Source organism: Pezoporus flaviventris, unplaced genomic scaffold (genome assembly GCF_033815535.1).
Source record: "Pezoporus flaviventris isolate CSIRO_AGI_PZ_B2104156 unplaced genomic scaffold, CSIRO_AGI_Pfla_v1 ptg000001l, whole genome shotgun sequence".
Classification (NCBI taxonomy): Eukaryota; Metazoa; Chordata; class Aves; order Psittaciformes; family Psittacidae; genus Pezoporus; species Pezoporus flaviventris.
Genome location: NW_026892549.1, coordinates 28167887 through 28178659, shown reverse-complemented (window position 1 = coordinate 28178659; position 10773 = coordinate 28167887). Strand labels below are relative to the sequence as shown.

Sequence of the window (10773 nt, the reverse complement as noted above, 5' to 3'; positions counted from 1 at the left end):
AGAAGAGGGCCGAAGGCTGCTTAGACCCATACAGCCTCCTTAAGTACTCCAGAGCTGTAAGAAACACACGTCATGTTTAAATCTGCATTTCGTGCTGCAGTGCAGTAACTGACAGGGGTTACCCTGGTGTGTGCCTGGTGCCGGGGCTCTGTGCAACTGCGTGTCTTGGAGAAGGGATGAGCTAAAGCAGGTGAGTGCAGTCCAGGGCTGGAGACAGAGCTGCAGCCATATCCTAACAGAGGCTACCTGGGCAGTATGCCACAGTGTGCTGTGTGAACCACCGTGCAAAGGAGATATAACACAGCCTTTGGTTGTAATTATTTTTTAATGAAAAGACTAATCAATGTTTCACATAAATATCAATTAGTGATAACAAGTCGGTTGAGTAAGTAAAGGAATACATACCCCCAAATTTTAAAGGCTCATAATGAACTGACAAAGTAGCACACAATGACGACTACAAGGAATTATAAGGTGGGCTGCACGTCAATCACATTTATTAAGTTCAACTGCTAATCAAATTAGGCTGTTACTGGAGTTAGTCACAGTGCAGTCTTCCCATGCAGCAGCAAGGACACGTTCAAAGGGCAAAGAGAACTTCAGAAACATGTTACTGCTTTCAGCAGAAAGCCCCAGCTACAGAAGCCTGAGCACTGCAGGTAGTCTGCTGACGTCCTTTCAGGGCCTCTTTCAGATGTGCAGTGTCACTCTCTCAGACTAAACTGATTTTTAAACAAATGCACAGGTTCTATCAGGCAGGAACAAGTTCACACTGCCATGTGACACCAACATTGGATCTTGCTAATCATTTCTACAAGGTTGTGAAGAACAACAATCACTTTTATTCCCAGGCAGGGTGCTGGGCTGGGAGAAGGGGAGGCTGTTTTTATAGTCATTAAGAGCCAGTATAAGTTGCACTAGGAACTATATAACTTCACAGTTTTTCATGCAAGCTGACAGGTGTGATCCACATTTCCACCTCCACACTCTTTCCTACAGGCTCAAAATGCTAAACAGCTGAAGAGGTATTGCTCGTATTACATCCACAGCTACAGGAATCGGAATTACCCAACCCCACTTTCATATGCATAACATGGAATTCCACAGATTAAATATCTTTAAAATGCACCAGTGGGAGACACGCAGTTTACTAAGTTAGTGTTTCCCAGTTAAATAGCATCATATCAATCAGATGAGAAGGCACCTACTTCCCCAAATATTACCTTTAAATATTATGTGGCTAAGATGCCTGCTTTCCAGTGGTTTAGTCGATAAAAGTTCACTATGAATTATCTAGAACCAGCAGAAACATACACATTTCAATTTAGAGCTTTTTCAGTGAAATTCAAATAGTTATAAAGTGCTGGGGACACATCTGATCTACTGACGCATGAAGTTTAACACCCTAGTCTGCTCTCTGAAGGGCTCAAAGATTTGCAAGAAAAGTCTTCATTCACAACTAAGTTACCTATTCTCCTGCCACGTGTCACGTCCCGTAAGTTCTTGCCTTTTTCAAAGTCTAGACTACACACAGCCAGGAGATGCACTTCTACAAGATGAAAATGGAAACTTTAAAGCTCGCAATTGCTCTATAAAAGAAATTACTTCCAAATACAGCCTAAGTCATCCTGCAATCCCAGTAAGCTGAAACCCAGCTTACCACAAACTTGTAGCAGCTGAAAGAAACAGCAACACTCCTAAAGTCCCTGCCAAGGCTGAACGTTTCACAGCACCAGGGAGATCTGCTTTATATTTGCACTGGCTTCAAGTGACAACCCATTAAAAAGATTCACACAGTCCCATAACAGATACAAATTTACTAACACCTCTATAGTATTGGATTGTTTGTGCTCAGTGGATTTACATTTCAGAATTAATCATGACAGAAAGGCATCTTCTGCACTGTAACTCGGTTATATGAGTAATCTTTCTTTTTGTTATAATTTGAGAAGAAAAAGCAGATGGCCAAACACAAAACACAAGAGCTCAGCTGGCTGCAGTCACTCAGCGGGCTGTGCGATCGATCAGCAGGAAGGGGATGATTTCGATGCTTCCAGTTCTTCACATCTAAACAAATTTAAAATGGGGTTATTCTCTGTGGTAAACCAAAAGCAACACTTCTGGACAAAAAACATGAGACACCCCCTGGAAAAAGACCCATACTAAAATAGTTCCTAGAACTGAGTATCTTGCCTTCTAGGGCTTGCAATGCGCCTGCTAAGAAGGACTTCTTCATGAACTTCAAAAACAATGATAAAGAGTTATCTCAGCAGAAAGGAAAACATGACGTCAACTGTAAATACACTACCGAGATAAGAGAGAAGCTGCCTGGAAATTTAGACACTAATTGCACATTCCAGTTACAGTAGTTACCAAGATTTTACCAAGTGTCAATCAGCTGAAGAGTGATCTACTCAAGAACACAAGTAATTCCCTTCCTGGCTTGTGATCAAAAGAGGAGGAATGATGAAAAACTAGAATGGTCCAACCTGTTAAAAAGGTGGAGGGCATCACAGGGCTGTTAGACATTACATTCTGAGAACTGCGAGGATGCCAGTTAGCTGCCAGTGCCTGTATTCCGTATCCCCAAGTTACATTTAGGCTCAGCCGTTCTCATGCATTCTGTGCATCCTACCTGTAAAGGAGTCTGATACAGCCATTTCTCTTTATCTCCACTGAGTTTCATACAGGCAAAAAGGTCACAAACTGTAGGAAGGCCAAAGTCCTGAAAGAGAAGTCACCTTAATTACTGATCTCCAAACATAAATACATTCATGTTCAAAAGCATGTAGATGATGCCCTTAGTGACATGGTTTAGTAGTGGACCTGGCAGTCCTGGAGTAAAGGTTGGACTTGATGATCTTAAAGGTCTTTTCCAACCTAGCCAACTCTATGATTCTACAATTCTGATGTATCTTCACATTCTGTCAAGTGTTCAAACAGAAAATAAAACTGACTTCTGAGACTTTGAGATACTTGCTTCATTCAGTAAAACCTATTATCTTGTTTTGTGTTAAACACTGGCCTCATCTACGTAACTAAGTAATAATCACAAAAGCATTACAAGACATAAGACACCTAAAAACTGTCAGTCAGTATTAGCCAGAAGAGCTACGAATTTAGAAGAGGAGGCAGGCATTATATCTGGTAAAACAATAAACCCGGCACATTGGTTTAGAATACGGCAGTAACAAAAACTTATGCTCACTTGTGCTTTCTTGCGTAGAAGCCATTTATCTTCTGCTGGAGGTGGGTTAGCATTTTCTGGGTTGTTTGAAGTCAGCACCCAACTATTTACGTTCAAGGGGAGGTGGAAGAGGTCTAGGAAAGGACTCCTGAAACTATTATCTGCTTTTTCCCTACTTGCCTTCTCTTCTGCCCCTTCTGCTTTGTGCTCAGCCTTAGCTAGCCAGCTTGTCAGAGGCCTTTCGAGCAATACTTTCAAAGGTTCTGCGATCTCTGCTGAATAATCTGCTTTCTCTGCACTAACAGGTTCTCCTGTGAGCTGCTGTGTGGGGTTAAGCCAGCTACTGGTAGCAGACTTGGCCTTCTCATGCTCAGGGTCTGGTACGTCTTTCTGGCTGACTGGAATGCCATTTTTATCCTTCCCTTCTTTCTTCAGAAGCCATTTACACAGAGCCACTTTTCCACAGTTTTCATCACACATGCATTCTGAAAAACTGGCACACAGCTCATTAGCTTTGCACACATCTTCCACTTTAAACGGGGCCTGGGGATGCTGAAGAAGCCAAGCATTCACAGCAGACGTAGTGGGTGATTTCTTTCCATCAAGATGCTCATTCAGGCACTTCAGATTTCCCAGGTTCTCAATTTCCACACTTTTGATCTGGCTGCCGCAACAACTGGTACATGTTTCAGCTTTGAGGAGCCAATCACTCAGATTAAATTCTTCCCTAAAAGGTTTGAATTCATTCTTCCATTTCTCATCTGAAGCAGTGCTTCCATTTTCTGTGTCAGCTGTAAGCAGCCAGTCAGAAAGGTCCATCTCTTCTTGTCCAAGGGATTCTAATTCCTCCACCTTTTCAATAGTAGAAAAGGACGAGCTGAAAGTAGAGGCGGAGTCCTTGTGGCCAGTGGAGTCTGTCTTCCCAGCAACATCCTGCTGTTGATTTTGCAGGAGCCAGTTTTCCAAATCTTTCAGATTTCCCCAGGCTTGGTCAAAATAACAAACTTTGGAAGAATTTAAATCCTAGTAAAGACATATTAGAACACATGTATTAAAAGTGAAAGGCAACGTTCAGTGACTGTTTGCACAGTACGGATTGGAGCATTCTCATAGCAAGTGCAAAAGTCTTAGTTCACCATGAGGCAGAGTAAAGAGAATTAGAGGGTTTAAATTCCCACCGCATTCTGCCTGCGGTCAGAAACTGTTTTCCCCTTTACTAAAAACCAGGTTAGTGCATAAAAGGCTTACCTGGCTGGGCTCTGACACACGGTTTTGTGTAACCCATTCTGCAAGATTGGTGCTGGGAACATAAGGAGCCTGGCAAGCACCCAGAGGTCTGCTCCCGAGTAACCAGTCGGCAAGTGAGGCACTCACTGTCCCATACAGTGTCTTCTGTGGAGAAAGGCAGTTCTTGGTTATGAGAAGCTCTTAACTGCTGAGGCAGTGAACACCAGAACAAGCATTCAACATGCATCAGTATTTCTGAACCAGAATCAAGATCAGCCCCTTCTAAGTAAGTAAAAAGCTTGTATGACTTTAAACCACTGCACTGATAGATTGTTTTGTGATCCCAGATTCTTCAGAGAGCAAACGACAAGACATCAAAGTGACAACTTCTACAATGCACACTTCTGATACCTGTAGCCCTCCTTCTGACTACAATTCCCAATTTACTACCCCCCTCCTTCACTGAGGCTGTTTCTGTGCAGAGCCCAACATAAGACAGCCCATGAATTTCTGGATTAAAAGGAATCAGTTCCAATCCTGGCTTGACAACATTGAGGAACATTCAATTAAAAGATTCTGACTGACAGTATCACTCCAAATTCCCTTTCACACTATGTTCTTGCATGTCTGTTCCTGGAGCAGTAACATCGGATCACTGCTGCTGACCACAGCGACTTACTGGCTACTCAAGCATGTTAGCAAACAAACAGAAGTCATTACTCAAGCAATCTAACCTCTTGTGCTTGAGTTCTCCTTTTTCCCTTTAATACAATTAACCATTCACAGACACAATCTTACCTGCTCACAGTTCATTAGGGCACAGTTCTGCCCTGGGAACCAAGGAGAAGTATTCTCTTTCTCTGAGGTTTGCTGTAAGGAAAGAAAAGTTCATTTGAACCTCAGTTTTCTCCAGTTTCTAGGATGTATTCTACACAAAAGCAGAAGTTATAACTCACTGTTTTTTTTGTGGCTAATCATTTTCTCAATATTTAAAAAGCAGAATGGAGGAAGATTTACTATAAAAACCACCAGCTTCAGTCCACTTCCTTTAAGAAAATTATCCCAAATAATACAGAAAATACGCTGCTTATATAAAAAGCCCACAATATTTATAGCACAGAAAGCCATACAATGTGTAACCATTAATAGCTAAAGAAAACCATAACGTTAATTTTGAGTTGCTGGAATAGAGTAAGAATACAAACACTATTCCCTCAGTCTCTGCCAAAATATATTAAGAGAACACGTACATAACTAGATTGAAGTTCAGTCAAAATCAGAACTGCATGCAATAGTTAATAAACCACTGGGTATACATTATACAGCTGAAACCATGTGATTCATACACAAGATCCATTCAAGCTATAACTAAAAGTAGAAATACCACTTGTAATATCTTACAATACTGCCTTGGATTTTTTTCCATGTATTCCAGTCTGGGAAAGTGCTTACCATTGTTTTAATTGAACCAAATGAGGTAATAGCCTGGCGAAGGTAAGATGTGTCAGCCTCAAAATTCAGGATGGAAGACTCCTCTGGTTTAAGAGTAAGACTCTCCAGTCTGAAAGAGTGAGATGATAGTGACATAAAGAAAAGTTAAAAACCAAAAATTACAATCTTCTTGCTTTGGAATGTCATGATTTGGGAATCAGCCTGTGATTTCATAAAATGGCTTCCAACTGATTTGGCACTAATTAAGTAACAAAAAGATTTTTAATACTTGAATAGAGATGCCTACCCACAAACCAAGAACAGAATAAACAGCCAGCAAAACACAAGTTTCTTCTTCTTACTTTAACTGCCATCAACAACTAATATGTGAAACTATCTGCACAAATGAAAACCTCTCATGCTCATCGTGGTCCTGTTTTCATAATTTAAGATAAAAATTATGAAAGGAATCATATCTCAGACTGCTCTGAAGATCTTATGTCTGGAAACCATAAAAAATGTAGCAGTAATGTACTATTACTTCCATTAGAATAAAAGAATCAGATTAAATTAAGAAACCAAAATAAATACCAATTGTGTTAACTTGCATCATAAAATGTATTTACCTCTCCAGGCAAATTGAAATCTGGTTTGCTAGTTCGTTACTACAGGAGCGCTCCAGCTGATGAATAAGGCAGTTGAATTGTCCCAGATACTGCATGGAAGACAAAGCACACATTATTGTCTTGGCTTCCAAGATTAAAATTGAGAAAACACTCATAAGGACAAAGTTTACTTAAATTCCAGTGCAACAATTTACAACCAAATCATACCCAGTACAGCTCCTGCGTCTGCTGCTGCAACGCCTCCTCTTTGAGCTGCTGGATGAGATCTACCTGCTCAAAGAGCCAAACCTCACGACTGCGCAGGCATTCCAGGTGGCGGCTGATGTGGCTGTGAATCTTTGCTTTCACCTGTGAGGAAACATGTACCATCTCTAGAGCATCTGTCAAACATTATGAACATGCATATGCTGCACTGATGATAAAACAGTATTTCTCACAGGTAAGGGGTATTTTTGGAGCAATTTGTTTCTAAAAAACGAACCAGTCACCCACAGCATCACGTGACTAAAGTTTGTAAAAGTTCCAAGGCCACCTTCAAAGAAGTATCAAAGAACAACGTTATTTGCCATCTCTCTCTATTCTGATGTTTCAGCCAACAGCTTTAGGAAATTCTGTGTGCCAAAGCTAGTAATACAGAAATACGTTTATCAAAAGCATGACCAAATTACACAGCAAGATGGTTGCAAGTCTCTAGGAAAGTTTTGGGCCATCACTGCAATAAAAGTACTCTGGAGTAACAAGAATTGTCATTAGAGTTATATTAGTTATTAAAATATTTTTTTACAAAGAATTTAAAATTACCTCCCGCCAGTTCTCTTTAATCTGCTGCTCAGCTTTGACAATTCCAGATATAGCTGTTTCCAGGTCCTTCTTTGCCTGAAGGCACTTTGCCAGAGGCTCGCTGTTGCAAGAATTTCTGCTTCTATCTTGTGGCGGACTCATTCTTGAAGTGTTCCTAAAACGCAGTGGAAAGAAAAATTGTAATAGTTTCTATTCCTCTTTAAGAGAAGAGGAAGAGCATCGTATAAGGAACCATCTGCTCCACTTCACTATGAAGGTGGGAAAAAAAAAAACTAAGATTTGACACAGCTGCAAGTTTTCTAAACATAGATAAAGATTTCTCCAGGAGCAACAATGGTCTCTCAAACTCCTCAACCCACAGAATTTGCACAGTTGCAGGAAAACCAACAGATATTTGACAACAGCTTCAACCGCAAGAGCTTAGGCAACCCTCCTCTGCCATGCACCTTCCCCTGGCTTTTATGCCTAGCCAGCAAATTGCAGCAGCCGAGGCCTGACTCAGGCAAGGTCCAGCAGCAATGCCAGAGCAGGAGAACAGTCTGGCCAGGGACAGGAAATGTTTCAGTCACCTTTTTTTCAGGTACAGCCAATGAACTGGATCCCATAAATGAGAAAATTCTAATACCATTTGACCAACTGGAAAAGCAAGGGTTGATACAAGGATCACGCTTTACAAAGCTGCAAAGGCTAAAACTTGTGGCAGCTGCCCATTATTTTGTGATGGTCACAGCCATGGTAACTTACTCAGCTTCAGCATATCCACAAGTAAAAGGGGCTCAGGTACAAAATTTCTACAGAAGTTACCCTGGTAAGGATTCTGCAAGAAAGGGGAAAAAAGCTAAACATGGACTTTAAGTAAAAAACTGGGAAGCACTGATATATGCATTTTTCTACATGGTGGGTATGTTGTTACCAAAGAGTTCCAATTCTCCTGTTTGTTTTATGTGACTCCTAAGCACTAACTAAAGACTCACAGTACATGTTCTATTTAAAATGAGTCTTCAGCAATGACAGCTATGGAAATTCCCAGCAGAATTAATTAAAGAAAATCTAAATATTTCATAGATTTTACCACCGCTATGGAGGGAATTGAGTATTTTGAATATGACAAGACAACCACAGAGCTCATGTTATTGAGCAGCTATTTTGTCTGCAATTTCCAAGCCCCATGACCTGCAACCCAAAAATCCTTCTACAGCTAAGACCCACCAGATACAACAGTTGTGTATTTCAGAGAGGAGAGGGCTAGTAGTTTGCAAGTGGAAGCTGACAGAAAACCAAGGCTTGTGAGGAGAGGCTGCACCCCCCTTGGTCCCCTCCAGACCACATGCTCCCCTTCTCCCATGTGCCCCTGCTATGAGACCCAGAGCAGACACAGGAGCCACCGCAAACCCCTGCACACAAGTCACTCCCATCCTCATCATAACAGCTCATCTAGGAAGTGTAGAGCACAACTATAAGAGAGCGACCTTGAATTTATTTTTTAAGCTTATGTTAATTCTACACCAGGTTAGATGGGGTGCAGAAGTCCAAAATATATCATTCTCCATTGCTATGAATGCCAGTTTTGTCCTTGTACTTGCATCCTCTCATTCATGCACAGGTTCAATTCTGTGAGGTTTCATGAACTTCACCTTACAAATGATGTTCAATAAAGGGTAAGCTTTCTAATCACAACTCCCCTTAGATTTTATCATGCTTGTCAACTCTCTCGTGTACAGCCTACAAGAAAAAGATAAGTAGAAGCCCCAGTTCTACTTTCTGTCATGAAAGTAAACAAAAAAGTTCATATCATTTTTTATCATTTCATTGATCATACTCTTATGTAACAACCAAGCCAAAGTCTGAAAGGCTAAATGCAATTGCCATGTTTGCTTGCAGAGTAGATAATGTTTTGTGAAAATTATGTTAAGCTGTGTATCTACAAATACCAAGCCCCGAGTATCCTCCCTTATCATTTATGTGTTTGCTGAATTTATGCCAATAGGGAATTCGGCTCAGTCCCTGAAGAAATGCTACTTTTTCACACTTTGCATTAGCAACTTAATACAATTGAAAGAACTTAGATATGCTGTTCTAACGATCTCTGAGTACTTGTGCTTGTTGCTTTTCTGGTTTTTCATTTGCTTGCAAGAATCTCTCTCTGAAATGTATACAGAGAGAACAAATGAGGCTTTCCTCCAGCCAGCCAGCTCCTGTAAGACGGCTGTCAGTAAAACTATCATTAGCGTTGAGGGTAAGATTCAATCCTTCCTTCTTTTCAATTACTCCAAGCTTCTAACAGAAACAAGTGGGGGTAACCCCCTTTTCCTTGCTTCCTAATTACCACCAAACAGCACTAGGAGTTTTGAGACATTTTCAGGTCCTAGGCTCTGAAGCACCCGAAATGCCACATTTGGCCTCAACCCTAACAAAATACAATTACTTCTGCAACAGGATATATGATTGCAATAGTCACCAGCGTCGGCAATTTCTGTGTCATGTGACTGTTTCCAACCACACGGAGCTACCCCACCGTGGGCACACAGCGCCGCGGGATGCACCGCCCTCGACCCCCCTCCAGCTGAACTTGCACTTACATTCCGAGCGAAGGAAGCAACTCACTCCCCAGTGTCCCGCTTACAACGCGGTCTCCATTTTCTACCCTGCAGAAGCGCGGGCTCCAAAGGGTCTTACAGAGATCCCGTGCAACTGCCGCCAGTCCCGTCGCAAATCCCGCTCCAAGTGTCGCTAACCGAGCCGGGTCCCGACCGCCCGAGGGAGCAGCCCGGCCCCCGCCCCGCGCGTTATCGTGGCGCCCAGCCCGCGGCCCGCCCCGCGACACCGCGCCCGCACGTCAGCGCTGCTGCCCGGCCCCTTCCCCCGAAGTCTTTCCACCGGGTGGGGACCGGGGCCAGGCACATCCATTGGAATCCTGCCCTGTCCTCGGAAGCTCCGAGCGCCGCCCCGCATCCCGCTGGCAGCTTAAACCGCAAAACCAGAACGTTCTGCAACAAAACCGCTATTGCCTGCAACTCAGAAGTGTGGCAATGCGCCTTCTTTGTGTAACAAATGCAACAAAGCACACCCGGGCGCTAAGGCTGCTTAGCCACATACCGCTTCTGCAGCAACAAGGGCGAAAAGGGCCGCGAGCCTACACAGCTGACAAATGAAACCTGATGTGCCTGGCCACACACAAACCGCAGCACCGAGAGGCTCCCCAGCCCAGCACCGCACCTCTGAAGCTCCAGAAATCCTTCTGTGACAAACCGCTTGGATGCCGTTAACTCCTGGAACGACCAAAATGACACTTACATGCACAGTTCTTATTTATCACTTCTATTCCTGCTTCCACAACTTCACACGCAGCTGAGGAAGGTGCACGTATACATCTGCATGTAATCAGTAAAAATGTCACAGCTATGAAACCAAAGGAACTTCCCGAATGTGGCAGGAAGATAATATTACTGTTCCACAGAATAACTGCGGAAAGATTTCTGTCTGTTTCTATTAACACCCAAA

General features: G+C 42.5%; 1 protein-coding gene across 1 annotated transcript; it reads right to left on the bottom strand.

Annotated features, from left to right (window-relative positions):
* Positions 1 to 306: 306 nt before the first annotated feature.
* On the bottom strand, positions 307 to 10381 carry NCOA4 (nuclear receptor coactivator 4). Its single transcript, XM_061449783.1, is given in 14 exon segments — positions 307 to 2067; positions 2636 to 2725; positions 3209 to 4210; positions 4436 to 4579; positions 5213 to 5284; positions 5867 to 5975; positions 6472 to 6560; positions 6679 to 6819; positions 7273 to 7426; positions 9852 to 9880; positions 9882 to 9943; positions 9946 to 10193; positions 10195 to 10291; positions 10294 to 10381. Coding segments are annotated over 14 exon segments (2316 nt in total). The 5' UTR covers positions 10367 to 10381; the 3' UTR covers positions 307 to 2061.
* Between the last annotated feature and the right edge of the window lie 392 nt (positions 10382 to 10773).